The sequence below is a fragment of the Nematostella vectensis genome, chromosome 12 (genome assembly GCF_932526225.1).
Source record: "Nematostella vectensis chromosome 12, jaNemVect1.1, whole genome shotgun sequence".
NCBI lineage: Eukaryota > Metazoa > Cnidaria > Anthozoa > Actiniaria > Edwardsiidae > Nematostella > Nematostella vectensis.
Window position 1 is genome coordinate 14982837 of NC_064045.1, and position 21538 is coordinate 15004374.

The window sequence follows — 21538 nt, forward strand, 5'->3', positions numbered from 1 at the left end:
ATAATGTTAATAGCAAATATTTAGCAATAAGCGATAAACGATCAAATGAGTAAGTGTGCAATCATTGTCTAAGAATATGATCATACCAAAGAAAAGCGACCCGAATGATTGTTTCTCGTGCATGACTGTGCAATTTGATGAGACACCTACCTGAGGACGACAACAAATCCATCAAAGATGTTCTGCAGCTGACTAAGGTATCCCATGATGCCAAAGCTGATGACGTTAATGATCATCTCAAGCACGAAGATCGTCACGAACACGATGTTGGTCTTTTCCAGCGTGACCGTGAGCGCCTGGGGCTACAGGAAGCACATTCAGTATTAGTGTCATTATTATCAGCATCAGCATCATCATCATCATCATCATCATCTTCACTATCATCACCACCACCGTCAGCATCATCTGACCTGGTTATGGTGTTCCAGCCCCATACATATCATGTACAGTAGTATCGCTATCATTATCATCATTTTCACTATCATAACCACCACCGTCAGCATCACCTGACCTGGTTATGGTGTTCCAGCCCCATACATATCATGTACAGTAGTATCGCTATCATCATCATCATCTTCACTATCATCACCACCACCGTCAGCATCATCTGACCTGGTTATGGTGTTCAAGCCCCATACATATCATGTACAGTAGTATCGCTATCATCATCATCATCTTCACTATCATCACCACCACCATCAGCATCATCTGACCTGGTTATGGTGTTCCAGCCCCATGCATATCATGTTCAGTAGTATCGCTATCATTATCAGTCTCGAGAAGTGCCTGCTCTCCGCCATTCTCCGGCAAAACGCGCGGAACCTGTGTACCACGCCCATATCCCGAGACACGTCATAGGAGTCACTTTGATGGAAATCGAAAACACTGTCATCTACGTCATCATCTAGGAGGAAGGGGTTTGGGCGGGGCTCGGCGACATCGGTTGTGGCAAGGGCAAGGGGTTCATCTGCGAAAAACATCATCATCATCATCATCAGTGTCATTATAATTTTCGTAACATTTAGGAATCATTTCTGATTCAAATATATATGTATATATATCACGCCATAAACATGTGTTGTGATCCCTCGAAAGCTTGAACTCAATCGAATAGGGGCATGCGCTTAGAAAATGATCAAACAAACAAAAAATCAGAAATAACTGCACCCGTCACACGAGAGAACAATGAAGAAATAAAATCTTTAAAAATGACCAATGATTTAATGATCTAAAATTCTTTACCTTGAAACATGTCTCCTTTCACAGCATTTCTATTCAAGAAGAAGTCACCCGCGTCCCGCGAGGCATCCCGTAGCATGTCCCACTTGGAAGAGGTGACCTTATCACTGCTCTTCTGCTTGTCCCTCGAGGCATCCCGCGGGACCTTGGAGGGCATGCCGTTATCAGTGCTTTTGATCCTCCCCTCGTGTTTGATATCAGCATGTTTTGATAGCGAGTCCAGGGATCCCTTGTCAGACGACAGACTCAGCTGAAGATCGCGTTTAAGATCCTGCGTTAAGTCCTCACTAGACCCCCATCGCGCACGCGTGACTTTACTCTCGTCACGTGACGTACATGCGTTGAGGCTATTTTTAGCCCCTTTTTGTTTATTTTTGATGCTGAATTTTCTAAGACTGAACTTGCTCTCTGGCTCCTCGTCTTGTAGCTCCTCGATGGCGAGCTCTTTGAGATCAAGCCGTCGGTTCTTTTGTCGTTTTTCAGATGTTTTCCGTGTCCAGTTAACTTCCTTCAGCCCAAAAGGCTGGCTGTAACGCCGTGAATGGCGTGACTGATTTGGGCTCTCGCCGCGTGACTCGTTGTGTGACTCATTAGTTTGATCATTACTTCGTGATAAATTTGGACTTTGCGCCGTAGGAGTTGCATTGCGTGACATGGTAGGACTGCCGTGACAAGACACTACACGTAGTCGAGGTAATGAAGGGCTTACGTCACACATTAACCCTTCGCTATCAGTCATTTCATAAGAACGAGCAGAAATTGTTGGGCTTCCTGTGTAGGACCGTGACAGACCAGGGCTACATACACTTACAGCTTCAATATTGCGTGACGTCCCTTGTATTTTTGCGCCTGAGAGCGTAGGGCTCTCGCGGATGCGTTCTTTGCTTTCAGCGTTCCTCGACCGTTGTCTCGCTCCCTGAGCACGCAAACACCTCTGATCGGCATTTACCTCAGCGGTCGCTAAAGCTTGCGCACGCGTTTGAAAAGAAGCCCTATTTTCTTTTAAGATACTATCTTCCGGAAGTGACGTAGTGGCACGAACAGATGTGTGCGCAGCGGCAATAAAGCCCGAAGGGGATCCTGGGACGGTCAGAGTCACGCTCGACGTGGTGAGGATCTCGTCAATAGAAACACTCGACTTCGCCTCGGCGTGAAGCGAGAAGGAATGCGAACACACCGAAGTGTCGGATTCCCTTCTAGATAATGTCAGCTGTTCTGGCGGGCGCAAGAAAGCCTTCCTATCACCCTCATCTATTGTTATCTCGGGGATCTGAAGGGTGTCCGGTTGGCAAATGTCCTGTCCGAAAAACTTGTCCTCGTCCGATGAGAGTGCCAGTCCTGGGGAGGAGGGAGTGTAGCAATCGTAGAGATGATGGTGGAAATGATGATGATGATAGATGTGATGATGGTGGTGATGAATGTGTTCTTTTGGCTCCCCCTGGCAGCGACCAGGACAAAATGTCCGGCGCAGTTTTTCCAGACAAGACAAGCTAAACCGGCTTGACCGGTATCGTTGTCGTCGGCGGTTCTCTTCCATGAGTTCAATCTCTCGTGCTTTGGTTTCCTGGAATTGCATGGTTATGACGACCAGGCAAAGATTGACCAGAAAGAAAGCACCAATCTGTAAAACGAGAAGAGAACAAATGATATGTGCCTGCTTATGAAGCAGCTAACACATAACCTAACACACATCACCTAGCTCAACAGTTAACACACCGCCTAACACATCAGCTAACACATAACCTAACACATCACCTAACACATCACCTAGCTCAACAGCTAACACACCGCCTAACACATCAGCTAACACATAACCTAACACATCACCTAACACATCAACTAGCTCAACAGCTAACACACCGCCTTACACATAACCTAGCTCATCAGCTAACACATCACCTAACACATCGCCTAACGTATCATCTTCATCATTATCCAACCATCCTAATGTTCTCATGATCTCACCACAATTAGAATGATGAAGTAAATCCAATTCCAGAAGCTGTGCGTGTCCTGCACGAGATACATGACATCGGACCAGCCTTCTAAAGTGATAACCTGAAATGATAATAATCATTTATCGTCATCATTACCTGGATATGCCCATCCAGGGAATAACGATATCATTAACTGGAATATGGGACCATCCGGGCAATACCGACATCATTACCTGGAATATGGGACCTCCAGGCAATACCGATATCATTACCTGGAATATGACCATCCAGGCACTATCGACATCATTACCTGGAATATGGGACCATCCAGGCAATACCAATATTATTACCTGGAACATGAACCACCAGGCAATACCAATATCATTACCTTGAATATGACCATCCAGGCAATATCGACATCATTACCTGGAATATGGGACCATCCAGGCAATACCGATATCATTACCTGGAACATGAACCACCAGGCAATACCGACATCATTACCTTGAATATGGGACCATCAAGGCAATACCGATATCATTACCTGGAATATGACCATCCAGGGAATACCGATATCATTACCTGGAATGTGGGACCACCCAGGGAATAGCGATATTACCTGAAATATGACCATCCAGGCAATACCGATATCATTACCTGGAATGTGGGACCACCCAGGGAATAGCGATATCATTACCTGAAATATGACCATCCAGGCAATACCGATATCATTACCTGGAATATGACCATCCAGGGAATACCGATATCATTACCTGAAATATGACCATCCAGGCAATACCGATATCATTTCTTGGAATATGGGACCAACCAGGCAATACCGATATCATTACCTGGAATATGACCATCCAGGGAATACCGATATCATTACCTGAAATATGACCATCCAGGCAATACCGATATCATTTCTTGGAATATGGGACCAACCAGGCAATACCGATATCATTACCTGGAACATGAACCACCAGGCAATACCGATATCATTACCTTGAATATGACCATCCAGGGAATACCGATATCATTACCTGGAATATGACCATCAAGGCAATACCGATATCATTACCTGGAATATGACCATCAAGGCAATACCGATATCATTACCTGGAACATGAACCACCAGGCAATACCGATATCATTACCTTGAATATGACCATCCAGGGAATACCGATATCATTACCTGGAATATGACCATCCAGGCAATACCGATATCATTACCTGGAATATGACCATCCAGGCAATACCGATATCATTACCTGAAATATGACCATCTAGGGAATACCGATATCATTACCTGAAATATGACCATCCAGGCAATACCGATATCATTACCTGGAATATGACCATCAAGGCAATACCGATATCATTACCTGAAATATGACCATCCAGGGAATACCGATATCATTACCTGGAATATGACCATCCAGGCAATACCGATATCATTACCTGGAATATGACCATCAAGGCAATACCGATATCATTACCTGGAATATGACCATCCAGGGAATAGCGATATCATTACCTGGAATATGACCATCCAGGGAATACCGATATCATTACCTGGAATATGACCATCCAGGCAATACCGATATCATTACCTGGAATATGACCATCCAGGCAATACCGATATCATTACCTGGAATATGACCATCCAGGGAATACCGATATCATTACCTGGAATATGACCATCCAGGGAATACCGATATCATTACCTGGAATATGACCATCCAGGGAATACCGATATCATTACCTGGAATATGACCATCCAGGGAATACCGATATCATTACCTGGAATATGGGACCAACCAGGCAATACCGATATCATTACCTTGAATATGACCATCCAGGGAATACCGATATCATTACCTGGAATATGACCATCAAGGCAATACCGATATCATTACCTGGAATATGACCATCCAGGGAATACCGATATCATTACCTGGAATATGACCATCCAGGGAATACCGATATCATTACCTTGAATATGACCATCCAGGGAATACCGATATCATTACCTGGAATATGGGACCAACCAGGCAATACCGATATCATTACCTGGAATATGACCATCCAGGGAATACCGATATCATTACCTGGAATATGACCATCTAGGCAATACCGATATCATTACCTGGAATATGACCATCAAGGCAATACCGATATCATTACCTGGAATATGACCATCCAGGGAATACCGATATCATTACCTGGAATATGACCATCCAGGGAATACCGATATCATTACCTGGAATATGACCATCCAGGCAATACCGATATCATTACCTGGAATATGACCATCCAGGCAATACCGATATCATTACCTGGAATATGACCATCCAGGGAATACCGATATCATTACCTGGAATATGACCATCCAGGGAATACCGATATCATTACCTGGAATATGACCATCCAGGGAATACCGATATCATTACCTGGAATATGACCATCCAGGGAATACCGATATCATTACCTGGAATATGACCATCAAGGCAACACCGATATCATTACCTGGAATATGGGACCACCCAGGCAATACCGATATCATTACCTGGAATATGACCATCCAGGCAATACCGATATCATTACCTGGAATATGACGATCCAGGCAATACCGATATCATTACCTGGAATATGACCATCCAGGGAATACCGATATCATTACCTGGAATATGACCATCAAGGCAATACCGATATCATTACCTGGAATATGACCATCCAGGCAATACCGATATCATTACCTGGAATATGACCATCCAGGCAATACCGATATCATTACCTGGAATATGACCATCCAGGCAATACCGATATCATTACCTGGAATATGACCATCCAGGGAATACCGATATCATTACCTGGAATATGACCATCCAGGCAATACCGATATCATTACCTGGAATATGACCATCCAGGCAATACCGATATCATTACCTGGAATATGACCATCAAGGCAATACCGATATCATTACCTGGAATATGACCATCAAGGCAATACCGATATCATTACCTGGAATATGACCATCCAGGGAATACCGATATCATTACCTGGAATATGACCATCCAGGCAATACTGATATCATTACCTGGAATATGACCATCCAGGCAATACCGACATCAATACCTGGAATATGACCATCCAGGGAATACCGATATCATTACCTGGAATATGACCATCAAGGCAATACCGATATCATTACCTGGAATATGACCATCAAGGCAATACCGATATCATTACCTGGAATATGACCATCCAGGGAATACCGATATCATTACCTGGAATATGACCATCCAGGGAATACCGATATCATTACCTGGAATATGACCATCCAGGGAATACCGATATCATTACCTGGAATGTGGGACCACCCAGGGAATAGCGATATCATTACCTGAAATATGACCATCCAGGCAATACCGATATCATTACCTTGAATATGACCATCCAGGGAATACCGATATCATTACCTGGAATATGACCATCAAGGCAATACCGATATCATTACCTGGAATATGACCATCCAGGGAATACCGATATCATTACCTGGAATATGACCATCCAGGGAATACCGATATCATTACCTGGAATATGACCATCCAGGCAATACCGATATCATTACCTGGAATATGACCATTCAGGCAATACCGTCATCATTACCTGGAATATGACCATCAAGGCAATACCGATATCATTACCTGGAATATGACCATCCAGGGAATACCGATATCATTACCTGGAATATGACCATCCAGGCAATACCGATATCATTACCTGGAATGTGGGACCACCCAGGGAATAGCGATATCATTACCTTAAATATGGGACCATCAAGGCAATACCGATATCATTACCTGGAATATGACCATCAAGGCAATACCGATATCATTACCTGGAATATGACCATCCAGGCAATATCGACATCATTACCTGGAATATGACCATCCAGGGAATACCGATATCATTACCTGGAATATGACCATCCAGGCAATACCGATATCATTACCTGGAATATGACCATCCAGGCAATACCGATATCATTACCTGGAATATGACCATCCAGGCAATACCGATATCATTACCTGGAATATGACCATCCAGGCAATACCGATATCATTACCTGGAATATGACCATCCAGGGAATTGCGATATCATTACCTGGAATATGACCATCCAGGCAATATCGACATCATTACCTGGAATATGACCATCCAGGCAATACCGATATCATTACCTGGAATATGACCATCCAGGCAATACCGATATCATTACCTGGAATATGACCATCCAGGCAATACCGATATCATTACCTGGAATATGACCATCCAGGCAATACCGATATCATTACCTGGAATATGACCATCCAGGGAATACCGATATCATTACCTGGAATATGACCATCCAGGCAATAGCAATGTTATCAAAGGAAATAGTCCCCCAGAATGGATTCGGTCCATCTTCCCTGCAGTCCCTGTATAGACTATTCCAATCCGCACAGTTGGAGGAGTTCGAGGTCAGGTTCTCGGGTGGTAGCGTGCATTGTCTGCCGTGTAGGTAGCTATGAGGGATGTCACTTAGGCAGCTCGTCATGCCCGTATTAGTAGGACCACTGCACACAAAGTCAGGCTGGATGAACGAGGGCTTGTAAAATACGGACTGGTTGAAGCTAAAACAAATTGAATATCACAAGAGTATAAAGCTTAAGTGTTTGCTCAGATACTGAATATTAAAAAAGATTGAATGCTTATCCATTTCATTCCCATTTCAAAGAGATTAAATAGTCTTCCTTTTAGGTCACCTTAACAGTAAAGCCGTGTCATTGGTTGACGCGAAGCAGCGATTGCGGAGTTTCCCCTGCCATAGCTGAACCCCGATGATCCCGAACACGAAAAACACGAGGAAGGAGAGGAGGAGCACGTTCCCAAGCATGGGCAGAGTGTCCAGCAGTAGCGTCACCAGGATACGGATACCTGCGTAGAACAAGGGGTGTGATTGGCTTATTTGATCAGAACAACTGATTTGATTGGATAAGCACAGGTATACAGAAATATATATTTGATTGGCTTATTTCACTTGAGCTAATGATTCGATTGGATAAGCACAGGTGTATAGAACAAGGCGTGTGATAGGCTACTTCAGGGGTTTCGGTCAGTTCATTATCCGTGTCACGTCTCTGTCTCTTTCGCGTTCTCGTTTGTTTGTGTCAGTAGGAAAAAAACCCTTTAGTAAGCTGATATCGAATGCCGTTGATCATGCGCATTAGTCATCTTCAAGTTTTGGTATGTAGTCACATGGTGAAACTGGTTGAGAACCGGTTATGAGCCTGTTTTAACGAAGAACAAAGGTGTGACAGACATGTGATTGGCTCATTTGCTCAGAACATAAATATCTATAAAGAGATATTTTATAACTACCTGTGCTTATCCAATCAAATGAGCCAATCACGTTTTGTTCTATATCGAGGGACTTACTTGGGACTTTGTTGATGGCGCGTAATGGACGAAGGACTCGGAAAGCGCGGATGATGGTCAGGTAATCACTTCCTTGGAGGGACTTCTCGATAACACTGGAAAAATGAACATTTAAAAGATTGTCTCGCGAAGCATTAATCGGGATGGGAGAAAAATTCAGAAATTATGATGATTAAAAATTTCCTAACTAAAAAACATCGCACAGTCAATTAAACGATGAAAAGATTAAGAGAGATTAAGAGACAAGAGGGATCACGTGACTACATACCCCATTACAATGATGAAAAGTGATCGCGTGACTACATACCCCATTTCAATGATGAAAAGTGATCGCGTGACTACATACCCCATTACAATGATGAAAAGTGATCGCGTGACTACATACCCCATTTCAATGATGACAAGAGAGATCACGTGACTACATACCCCATTACAATGATTTAAAGTGATCGCGTGACTACATACCCCATTTCAATGATGGCAAGAGGGATCACGTGACTACATACCCCATTACAATGATGAAAAGTGATCGCGTGACTACATACCCCATTACAATGATGAAAAGTGATCACGTGACTACATACCCCATTACAATGATGAAAAGTGATCACGTGACTACATACCCCACTACAATGATGAAAAGTGATCGCGTGACTACATACCCCATTTCAATGATGAAAAGTGATCGCGTGACTACATACCCCATTACAATGATGAAAAGTGATCGCGTGACTACATACCCCATTTCAATGATGACAAGAGAGATCACGTGACTACATACCCCATTACAATGATGACAAAGTCCAGTTTGTTCCACGTGTCTTGTAGGTAACCATGGCTACCAAAAACGCCCATAGCAACCATCTTGACGACCATTTCCAGCAAGAAGAAGCCAAAGATGAAAAACTCGAATTTCTCGAGAACGTTGCATCGAACCTTGGATAATAGTTATAATGTGTTAGGTTGTCACCAGGACCCAAGCGCACGGAATTTGACCGATTCTCATTGGAACGCAAGAGCAAGCACGCTTAATGGGGGATGGGCGGGTGGGAGGAAGAGGGATGGACGAGTGGCCACGAAAGTGCTGGGCCTTTAAAAGAATATGACGATTTTATGTCAGGGTAAATCAAGGAATCTTACTTTCTCAGCACACCGCTACGACAGAGTGTGCTCTTACCTTCTCTCATCGCTACGAGGGAGTGTGCTCTTACCTTCTCACACCGCTACAAGGGAGTGTGCTCTTACCTTCTCACACCGCTACGAGGGAGTGTGTTTTTACCTTCTCACACCGCTACGACAGAGTGTGCTCTTACCTTTTGTCATCGCTACGAGGGAGTGTGCTCTTACCTTCTCACACCGCTACGAGGGAGTGTGCCCTTACCTTCTCACACCTCTACGAGGGAGTGTGTTTTTACTTTTCTCTCATCGCTACGAGGGAATGTGTTCTTACCTTCTCACACCGCTACGAGGGAGTGTGCTCTTACCTTCTCTCATCGCTACGAGGGAGTGTGCCCTTACCTTCTCACACCGCTACGAGGGAGTGTGCTCTTACCTTCTCTCATCGCTACGAGGGAATGTGCTCTTACCTTCTCACACCGTTACGAGGGAGTGTGTTTTTACCTTCTCACACCGCTACGACAGAGTGTGCCCTTACCTTCTCACACCTCTACGAGGGAGTATGTTTTTACTTTTCTCTCATCGCTACGAGGGAATGTGTTCTTACCTTCTCACACCGCTACGAGGGAGTGTGTTCTTACCTTCTCTCATCGCTACGAGAGAGTGTGCCCTTACCTTCTCACACCGCTACGAGGGAGTGTGCTCTTACCTTCTCTCATCGCTACGAGGGAATGTGCTCTTACCTTCTCTCATCGCTACGAGGGGGTGTGCTCTTACCTTCTCACACCGCTACGAGGGGGTGTGCTCTTACCTTCTCACACCGCTACGAGGGAATGTGCTCTTACCTTCTCTCATCGCTACGAGGGGGTGTGCTCTTACCTTCTCACATTGCTACGAGGGATTGTGCCCTTACCTTCTCACATTGCTACGAGGGAGTGTGCTCTTACCTTCTCTCATCGCTACGAGGGAGTGTGCTCTTACCTTCTCACACCGTTACGAGGGAGTGTGCCCTTACCTTCTCACACCGCTACGAGGGAATGTGCTCTTACCTTCTCACACCGCTATGAGGGAGTGTGCTCTTACCTTCTCACATCGCTATGAGGGAGTGTGCTCTTACTTCTCACATTGCTATGAGGGAGTATCCTCTTACCTTCTCACACCGCTACGAGGGAGTGTGCTCTTACCTTCTCGCCCCGCTACGAGGGAATGTGCTCTTACCTTCTCACACCGCTACGAGGGAGTGTGTTCTTACCTTCTCGCCCCGCTACGAGGGAGTGTGCTCTTACCTTCTCACACCGCTACGAGGGAGTGTGCTCTTACTTCTCATATTGCTATGAGGGAGTGTGCTCTTACCTTCTCTCATCGCTACGAGGGAATGTGTTCTTACCTTCTCACACCGCTACGAGGGAGTGTGTTCTTACCTTCTCACATTGCTATGAGGGAGTGTGCTCTTACCTTCTCACATCGCTACGAGGGAGTGTGTTCTTACCTTCTCACACCGCTACAAGGGAGTGTGCTCTTACCTTCTCACATCGCTACGAGGGAGTGTGTTCTTACCTTCTCACACCGCTACAAGGGAGTGTGCTCTTACCTTCTCACATCGCTACGAGGGAGTGTGCTCTTACCTTCTCACATCGCTACGAGGGAGTGTGTTCTTACCTTCTCACACCGCTATGAGGGAGTGTGCTCTTACCTTCTCACGTCGCTATGAGGGAGTGTGCTCTTACTTCTCACATTGCTATGAGGGAGTGTGCTCTTACCTTCTCACGTCGCTACGAGGGAGTGTGCTCTTACCTTCTCGCCCCGCTACGAGGGAGTGTGTTCTTACCTTATCTCATCGCTACGAGGGAGTGTGCTCTTACCTTCTCGCACCGTTACGAGGGAGTGTGCTCTTACCTTCTCTCATCGCTACGAGGGAATGTGCTCTTACCTTCTCACACCGCTACGAGGGAGTGTGCTCTTACCTTCTCACACCGCTACGAGGGAGTGTGCTCTTACTTCTCATATTGCTATGAGGGAGTGTGCTCTTACCTTCTCTCATCGCTACGAGGGAATGTGTTCTTACCTTCTCACACCGCTACGAGGGAGTGTGTTCTTACCTTCTCACATTGCTATGAGGGAGTGTGCTCTTACCTTCTCACATCGCTACGAGGGAGTGTGTTCTTACCTTCTCACACCGCTATGAGGGAGTGTGCTCTTACCTTCTCACGTCGCTATGAGGGAGTGTGCTCTTACTTCTCACATTGCTATGAGGGAGTGTGCTCTTACCTTCTCACATCGCTACGAGGGAGTGTGCTCTTACCTTCTCGCCCCGCTACGAGGGAATGTGCTCTTACCTTCTCACACCGCTACGAGGGAGTGTGTTCTTACCTTCTCACACCGCTACGAGGGAGTGTGCTCTTACCTTCTCACACCGCTACGAGGGAGTGTGCTCTTACCCTCTCGCCCCGCTACGAGGGAGTGTGCTCTTACCTTCTCACACCGCTACGAGGGAGTGTGCTCTCACCTTATCTCATCGCTACGAGGGAGTGTGCTCTTACCTTCTCGCACCGTTACGAGGGAGTGTGCTCTTACCTTCTCGCACCGTTACGAGGGAGTGTGCTCTTACCTTCTCTCATCGCTACGAGGGAATGTGCTCTTACCTTCTCTCATCGCTACGAGGGGGTGTGCTCTTACCTTCTCGCACCGCTACGAGGGAGTGTGCTCTTACCTTCTCGCCCCGCTACGAGGGAGTGTGCTCTTACCTTCTCACACCGCTACGAGGGAGTGTGCTCTTACCTTCTCACACCGCTACGAGGGAGTGTGTTCTTACCTTCTCACACCGCTATGAGGGAGTGTGCTCTTACCGTCTCACATCGCTATGAGGGAGTGTGCTCTTACCTTCTCCCATTGCTGTGAGGGAGTGTGCTCTTACCTTCTCTCATCGCTACGAGGGAGTGTGCTCTTACCTTCTCACACCGCTATGAGGGAGTGTGCTCTTACCTTCTCCCATTGCTGTGAGTGAGTGTGCTCTTACCTTCTCACATCGCTACGAGGGAATGTGTTCTTACCTTCTCACACCGCTATGAGTGAGTGTGCTCTTACCTTCTCACATCGCTATGAGGGAGTGTGCTCTTACCTTCAACGTCGCTACGAGGGAGTGTGTTCTTACCTTCTCCCATTGCTGTGAGGGAGTGTGCTGTTACCTTCTCACACCGCTATGAGTGAGTGTGCTCTTACCTTCTCACATCGCTACGAGGGAGTGTGCTCTTACCTTCTAACGTCGCTACGAGGGAGTGTGCTCTTACCTTCTCACACCGTTTGTCGAGTGGATCGTACATAGCGAGTGTGATGCAGTTAACCAGAATAATGACCATGCTAATCCGCTCAAACCACGTGACCATCAGTTAAGGAAAACAAACAAGACACTTCCTCGCTCTCCCCATGATGCATTGCTCTTTCGCTCTGACCAGCATGCATTGCTCTCTTGCCCTACTCATGATACATTACTCTCTCAACCTAGTCATGATGCTTTGCTAACACACCCTTCCCAAGATATATTGCTCTCACCCCTTCCCAAGATGCATTGCCCTCTCACCCTAACCATGATGCATTGCTAACAAACCCTTCCCAAGATGCATTGCCCTCTCATCCTAACCATGATGCATTGCTAACAAACCCTTCCCAAGATGCATTGCCCTCTCACCCTAACCATGTTGCATTGCTAACAAACCCTTCCCAAGATGCATTGCCCTCTCACCCTAATCATGATGCATTCTTTACCTAATACTTTATTGGGTATAATATATTTACATACATAATTCAAGAACATCGCTAAGAACATATTTAACCTTAAAATGCTAAAAAAATAAGGTCCATCCTCAACTGAAAATTAGACATCAATATAAAAAAGCACTGTTACTCTGGAAATCGCTACTTTTGCCGCATCTATATTAGTCATGAACGTCTCACCCTTTTGTTTTTTACTTCAATCGGTGCAATTTCCAAGTATTTGTTATCCGGATAATAATCTACAGTCTAATTCACTGTAGATCCGCGGCAATTTTTTGTCGAAATCCGTAATCTGCCAAAATCCTCAGATCCCATTTTTGACTGGCTTCATCATATTGTATCGAACATTTGTATCTCATATTGTATGTTTATGATAAGTTTAAAATTTGCTAGTTTTAGTAAACATCCTTTCCAAAAAATTACTGCGAATATTAAATACAAAGAGTGTTATTGACAGGCTATCTTTAAAACGGGAAAACTCGATTACCTGATACAGGTGAAAAGTGGGTTCATTAGAAATCGGATGAAAAGCTGAGTATTGTGCTTAAGTTTATTAACACAAAAAGTGAAAAACAATTCAATCATTCAAGGCTATAACAAGGAAACAAGTCTTTAAAAAAAGATCCCTGATTCAATTAGTAACTATTGGGGACTTCTTTAGCATTAAAATAGCTTCTATTGCCTTAATTGGTCGAATATTCAAAATAAAACTGAGCAGTGAGTGAATTCGTTCTCCAAGCTTTTGTAAAGGACAAGTGGAAACGCAAAAATAATGTTTCACCTACAAAGACACGATCGAAACAACTGGCCAATCAAATAAAAATAGAATATTCTAAGACTAGGAAATTGCACCTGTTTCCCTTTATTTATTCATTTTTTATCTTAACAACGCCTCCTTTCTTGATGCTAACTTGAAAAATATAAAATAGTAATAAAAGCTAATGGCGCAAAACTTGCGCGACGTACAGATAAATAATCTTTTTCCTGGAAGCAGATCCCCAAGATCAGAATTAGAACTTCTGGCCACTAAGGCGGCGAAAAATCACTCCTTCAAAAAGATTTATAAGATTCGTCGGTCTTTCATCGACGTCAGCACGTAATATTATAATCATCGCATTTATCTGCCCAAAATAAACGCATTTATCGCTGTGTTGTCGTCCTTTTGGCGGTAAGTGATTCAAGCAAGTATTCGTAATCAAGTGTGCAGGGGAAGAGCTCTCAATCCCCTTAGCGCTAAATGGCTTACTAAAAATAATGCCTCGATACGATAGACTTGAAGTACGCGTAGACTAATCAACAGCTAACAAGAAAATTAAAGTAAAGAAAATAAGTAACAGAGTGCTGGTTGCATTGTATGACCTTGATGGAGCTACTTTAGGGTTAGCTGTCGATTGAATTATGAATTTCTTCCTACTCGCCCTGAGTCAACAATCTTCACGGCATGTCTTTGGATATCATGCTATTAGTTATCAAAGCAAAAGCCATTTTCATCAACATTACTACATTTAATTTAAGAATACTAAAATCGGAGCATTTGATGAGCCGCTAATGACGGAAAAAACAAAACGAAATGGCGTAAATATTATTGTGAAATAATTGGATTGAAATGAACATGAGAGAATTTTTAACCTATTTAGGGCCTAATCTAAAACCAGATTTGTTTACTCGTTTGCTTTTAGGGATAACATAAATAATGCGTTTTTTATGCGTTTTGATATATGCCATGTTAGTTCGGGTGCTATGCATGGGCGAAGACTGCGTAATTATGGATGAGTATTTATGTCAAATGAAAAAGAGAAAGACGCCGCTTGTTAAATGAGCAGAAACTAGTCTGCTGTTTTGATATGTGATACATTACAACGAATCACATAAGAGCGAGATAAAACACAACAAAAAAAGACAAGCCTAAGATAATATAACCCCTATTACTATATTAACGGGAAACGATTGAAAGACTTTTTTTATTTCAAAAATAAAATTTAAGTGGATTTTTATACGATTTTGGAGCCGATTGCGTAGCTCATTTGCATATTGATAGAAGAAAACTGGAGTAGACATCGCAAATAAGGAAATGCTATGTTTCATTTTGGCAGCATTAAAAATTGAGTTAAAAACGAAGGCAGCCAAAAACGCCAATTACAAACAATTTAGTCGATTTTCACGGGAGAAAAATAAGCTGATTTTTGCTAGGTGATTTTTAGGGTCACCTTGAGAAAGGGAGTAGGTAGAATATCGGGCTTCCTCGATATGCAGCTGCCACTAGTCCTGCTATTAATCGAAATGAATTCCAGAAAGCTATTCTTTGCAGAAGACTATGTCCTAGGGAAAACTTTTTATTGTAAATTAACAGAGTGATAATTTGGTTAGAAAAATATCAACAACTGCAGTTTGTTTTTTTCTAGTAATAAAAAGTGGACAATCGTGCCGCAGTACTGTTTAATAGGATAGGGACTATCATATTTTTTTAACACAGTTTACCTAATCCTCATTCTAAAATCAGGCATAAAATATCAGTTCACGTTCAGCATAGTAACTCTACTAAGCGCAAATATCAACTTTGTATAGATTTTGTATAGAAATCACACGATTGAGCTTTAGTACTGGTTAGAAATTATCGTTCCTAAATTAAAGCAAGAATTCATGTTAACCATTTAATTTTCTCCTAAAAAGAAGGATGATTTTATAAACGACCGTTAGAACTCGTTGATGTATTTTGCGTTTTTTAATTATATAGAGAATTATCCGCCCCGAATCATAGACCATCAAACTGGCTGATGTAAGCAAAAAGACAAATTGATTTGAGCTAGCTACAGAGAACGCTTGGAAAATACTGATGAAGTAGACGGTTTTCCGCTCACAGGATACGAAATTCGTCTACGAGAAACGTTCAACAGAAAATGCAAATGCGATAAAAAAATAACCTCTAGAAAAAAAACGAAATTAAACATGGAATATTCTAAGAAGTTAGTTTCTTGGAAACTTTACAAAGGATATGGCCAGCGGTAGAGTCGAATGAGCCATTTTCTTGGAATGGTGTTCTCCCCCAAGAATAAGAACGCCGTCACCTCCACATCCATGGCTTGGCTACCGTCGCTACTCATGCTTGTTGCACTGAGAGATCTTTCCCAGTATGTGTGCTCCTGTTACCATGGATACGAGTAACCCCTTCGCCACACAGGTTAGGGTTGACGAGTGGCTTCGAGTCCCGCGGATCCCGCTATGTTAATGCTCGGCTGTGTAAATTATGCTGTGAGCCGTGACTTGTGCCGTAGGCCGCACTCTGATTGCCGACTTTCGTCCCAGAAGCCGTAATGATGTGTTCTGATTGGCCCATTGTGCGTTGACTCGTTTTCATTGGTTTTTGCGTGGTGACGTTGGCCTATCGCGTGGTTAAGTATTTTGACTGGCTCATAGCCTCATGATTGACAGATAGTGATTTCCTGATCGCTCACGAATTGAAGCTGCATCGCCTATACAAATAAAATGGAAATTATTCACGTGTTACGCGGCCACATGGCCTCAATCGCGTCAACAAGAAATAAAGACACATTTATCAGGTCACTCCTAGAATCCTCGCGGAGAACGTATTTTCTGTAGGTTGGATTTGTACAACACAGGGAGCCTATCACAAGGAGCGCACAACACAGGAAGCCCATTGTTAGGAGCGCACAACAAGAGCCCATCACAGGAGCGCATGACATAGAGAGCCCATCACTAAGAGCGCACAACACAGGGAGCCCATCACAGGAGCGCATGACATAGAGAGCCCATCACTAAGAGCGCACAACACAGGGAGCCCACCATCAGGAGCGCACATCACAGAGGGAGCCCATCATTAGGAGAACTGGTTTCCTGTGGTCTATACCCAGCCCCTCTCGGCCTAAGGGCAGCAGAGAGGTCATCGGGCTCTTTTTCGCGGCAAAGCAATCCAAGGCCTGCTAGAACGAACACAACCACAGAACGCCACCCACAGCGGCTTAATAAAAACACTCCACTCTTGGTCTGCCTGTGGTGAAATCAAGGAAAGAAATCAACATAAGGATCGTGGAGCCAAAAGCCAACGCTCAAAACGGCAGCGAAACGACTTTGCTTTCACAGAGTCGTAAAACATACTATTACCGCCTCGTGTTGGTTTATTTTCCCTACTCCACTCGAGATAACTCTCTCAATCAATAATCCTAGGTAGAGTCTGAAGATTTTTAGTGACGAATTATCCATCAAGAAATCTACTTTGAGATACCAAGTATACGCTCAAAGCTCGAGGGGTAGTGATTTTTTAACGCTAATTTGAGTGGCCCAGGGGCAGAGTGTTAGGATAAAATTGTGTATTCCCCCTTTGAAAAGTAGCCATGCCTAAACTTCATCAAACACCCAAAATCAAATACAATCAAGCTAGATTGACGTTTGATTGACGCACGTATCTAAAGGGGGTCTTACGCTTTACGCTTTACTAAACAAACCTCATTCTTCTCTCGTTGTGAAACGTGGTATAAACTCCTCACGAATCGGCTGCTTTCAAAAGCAAAGGCAAGCTGTGATCATGATATATATATTCATAAGGCATAAAAATATGGATATTGTCTCTTAATGATGATTGAAGACATTTTCTAGTCGCTTCCAATAAGTAAGTGGGTGAGATTGCAAGTGGTCAGTATGCACCTGCGCCCGAAAGCACCCACTTCCCACTTATTCCAATAAAAATTGACAAGTCCTTTAAAATCAGTCAAACGCGCGGCCATTATCTTAGAATTCCAATAATTCTAGGCACATCAGAAATAGTTAAAGTTATGGAAAGGAAATGTTAATGCTATTATTGTTGGCAAAATATATTTCAGTTGTATGCGATTTCCAAAATATGCTAATTCCACTTGTGACTTTCTTCAATCAAGTTAAGAATATTAACGGAACCACATTTTGTGCCCTCTGTTTAGGGAATTTAAGATACGAGAGTACAGCAACGTTAAGAGTGGAATTAATTTAGACCACAAGTGTTAATATCTGATTTTAAACCGTTCTCTGCAAACCAAACCATTGAAATATCGAGTTTATGGTCCACCTAGCGAGTATGGGGGCGGTTGGAGTATAAATTCACCTTTCTCTGTTTGCTATTATATGAATCACAGTGATGACACAGAAAGCGGGCCATGCCGAACAACTTTGACCAATCAGGATGGGCGTGACACCGTAAACATTAAAAAAAAAATGTTCAGCCAACGAGAAACGCCTGACGTTGTTTCTTTGACCTCGTACGCGTAGTCGACCATTTTTGTCTGTCGATTGAGCGTGGGAACACCCTAACCTGATTGGCTGGAACTTATTTTCAAAATGTTAACGGTTCAAGCCGAATCTGATTGGTCAAAGTTGTTCAGCATGGCCCGCTTTCTGTGTCCTAACTGTAAGTTAACGGTTGATTTCTGTTTGTTCCCGAGTCTAGACTTTTTCATGAAACTAGTTGGGAATGATCGCCAAGCACTAAAGGGTCATTCTCTGTCACGCCGTCCTAGCCCCCATTGGTCAACGACTTGCAGTGAAATGGCTTGGTGTAGGCCAGAGAAAACTTTCAAAGTTTTTGACTGAAGAAGCCAAAATGCATTATTTTGCTTGAAACTCGAGAGAATTTCATTGTATAAGGAGATCAAAGCAGTGGTTATTTTAGTAAATATTTGTCTTTTAGTATACCCTTACACGGACAACTGTACAAAATACTAAATAAGATCTACCTCACTCGTACCCAATCCCTTCGCACATTTCTTGATCCATTACGTGTCTGTTAGTCATCACGTGACCTGATTGTCGAGGAAAATATTTTAAGGCCATAAATATCGCAGCGAAGAAAATATTAAATCATAAAAATACTTTTTAAAATAAACAGTATGTAATAAACGAAAATAGGAAGCCAAAATGTGATATAAAATATTTGAGATGAAAGACTTTTTTCTCTTCTGAGAGAGGAGAGAAATGAAAAGCCATCGCCAGGTGATGTTAAATTAAACTTTAAAAGATGGTAATATCTAAACCAGTAAAACATGGACCCTACAAATTAGATTACAACACTGTACACTTGATACGCGTTTTGAGTTTCTTAAGGAAAAATATGACTTATGATTTCATCGAGGAAAATTTAGTATTTCTTAAAAAACGGAAGTAGCGGAAAAATGGAAAAAAATTGAATAAGTTTGATACAATAAAGACACAATGTTTTTGTCATGTTTTGGTTACTTTATATAGAAAAAAACATCCGAAATAAATAAAATATTGAGCTCGACATGGTAAACATATTAACAGAACTGCAGGTTTTGAATTATATTTCTGTTGCAAATCTATCGATAAATCTCAACGGTTTGTTATACAATAACATCAACAATCCTAAAACGCTGCTTTGTTAATTTTTTTCAATATCAAAGATTCATTCCTTTCTTAAAGTGCCGAATAAGACACTTTTCCATGTAACTAAAAAATAGCATCCATTTAACTTTATCTCTAGAAGTGAAACTTTAAAAGAGAAAACCTCGTTTATAAACATTTTTGTCAATGTACTTAATCAGCAAAAGAAGTTCAGGTTGTTATAAAATATTACGAAAGCAAGATTATTTTTCAACTTTATACCCACGACATTACCTTGAAAGTCGTCTTTGTTTACTCATCATCTCCCAGGCAGCCTTTGCTACATGCACGCTGTTTCATTTATCGCCTTTATCCAAGTATTGTGTCCGTTTCTAGAGTTTGCGAGAGATTGTATCCAGGCTACACCACTATAACATCGCTCGTATGCAAAACACTTCTTCTGAATACATACCCACTATTTAATTTATAGAGCGGAAGGGACAGGATAGTTATTATGCGCTAGAATAGAATACGTCTAATTTCACCAAAACAACAAAAACCCATTATGCGTATAATGGAAGGGTAAATAGCAGCTCGACATGACAACATATCGTGAGAGATTAAGGCGCGTCTCAGATGAACATAGCAAATATGGAAATACGAGAGTTTATAACAAGGAATTAGTGGACTTGACAATTTCCCGAGAGATGTCTTTCACTCTCAAACTATCGTCTGTTTCTAGGGGCAATATCTCACTCTCAAACTATCGTCTGTTTCTTGGGAGGATGTCTTAAACTATCGTCTGTTTCTAAAAGGAAATGAAATCTCGTTCTGCATCTATTTTCATTCTCGTTTCCTCCGGCGACATCATCCAATTTTTATACCTCGCAGTTAATTTCTTTCTTCTGATAAATTTTTATAAAAAAGGCAACAGGAATAAATCTTAAATTAAAACAAACATATGAGTAACGCTCTCTTTGATTGTTATATCCTATTGTTATTTTCTATTCTTCCATGGATTAACGATAAACTGAAAACTCTAAAAAAGAACCGCCAGAGCGCACTGTCGTGCGGTAAAATGTCCGACTTTCGAGATCTTCGCAACCGTGTTGATCGTGAACGTAAGGCCTGCCGTGCCAAATACTACGCATCTAAACGCCAACACCTGCGCACCTGTGAACCGCGCAAATGGTGGGACGAGGTGAAATCAGTGTGGAATGAAGACCACCACTCGAGCAGACCCGGTAACACTTCTCTATCCTGGGGCCCTAGAGCAAGTCCGGTTGCCCTTTCAAACAAGATCAACGATGCATTCCTAGAGCCCATGGCCTCCTTCGCGCCGTTGGTCCCTGATGTCTCAAATAAAGCATTTTTTTTCCCGATGCTCCTGCAGTTACCGAATTTTGCGTGTTGCGTAAACTCGCTTCACTCAACCCCGCAAAGGCTTCTGGGCCAGATAATATACCATCTTGGTCTTTGAGAATGAGAGAATGCAGACCTACCCGCCCCTGTCATATAATGAACCGATCGTTTTAGACAAAAAACAGTAGACACTTTTTGGAAGCAAGCCGATATCACCTCTCCTCCTAAGGAGACGCCTGTGCAAGACATCAACAAACACATGCGGCCGATCTCGCTTACTCCGGTGATACTAAGGTCGCCGAGGA

The 21538-nt window shown here is 43.0% G+C and overlaps 1 protein-coding gene across 8 annotated transcripts in view; it reads right to left on the reverse strand.

Annotated features, from left to right (window-relative positions):
* LOC5506883 (voltage-dependent T-type calcium channel subunit alpha-1G) overlaps nucleotides 1–20408 on the reverse strand; it is a 37471-nt gene extending 17063 nt beyond the window's left edge. The window contains exons 1-12 of one of the 8 annotated variants that reach the window (XM_048719638.1): nucleotides 20166–20405; nucleotides 19279–19333; nucleotides 16542–17017; nucleotides 13064–13151; nucleotides 9442–9596; nucleotides 8661–8755; nucleotides 7988–8159; nucleotides 7576–7855; nucleotides 3205–3297; nucleotides 1243–2860; nucleotides 714–967; nucleotides 151–302 (exon numbers count right to left, since the gene is read on the reverse strand). In XM_048719638.1, the coding sequence (XP_048575595.1) occupies nucleotides 151–302; nucleotides 714–967; nucleotides 1243–2860; nucleotides 3205–3297; nucleotides 7576–7855; nucleotides 7988–8159; nucleotides 8661–8755; nucleotides 9442–9596; nucleotides 13064–13151; nucleotides 16542–16648 (3014 nt within the window). In that variant the 5' untranslated portion in view covers nucleotides 16649–17017; nucleotides 19279–19333; nucleotides 20166–20405. Of the gene's footprint in view, nucleotides 1–150; nucleotides 303–713; nucleotides 968–1242; nucleotides 2861–3204; nucleotides 3298–3448; nucleotides 3466–4409; nucleotides 4418–7575; nucleotides 7856–7987; nucleotides 8160–8660; nucleotides 8756–9441; nucleotides 9597–9939; nucleotides 9946–13063; nucleotides 13152–16541; nucleotides 17018–18007; nucleotides 19207–19267; nucleotides 19334–20165 lie in introns of those variants that run through there. The other 7 variants (XM_032375343.2, XM_032375342.2, XM_048719639.1 and 4 more) reach the window with 7 other exon arrangements.
* Nucleotides 20409–21538: the final 1130 nt, after the last annotated feature.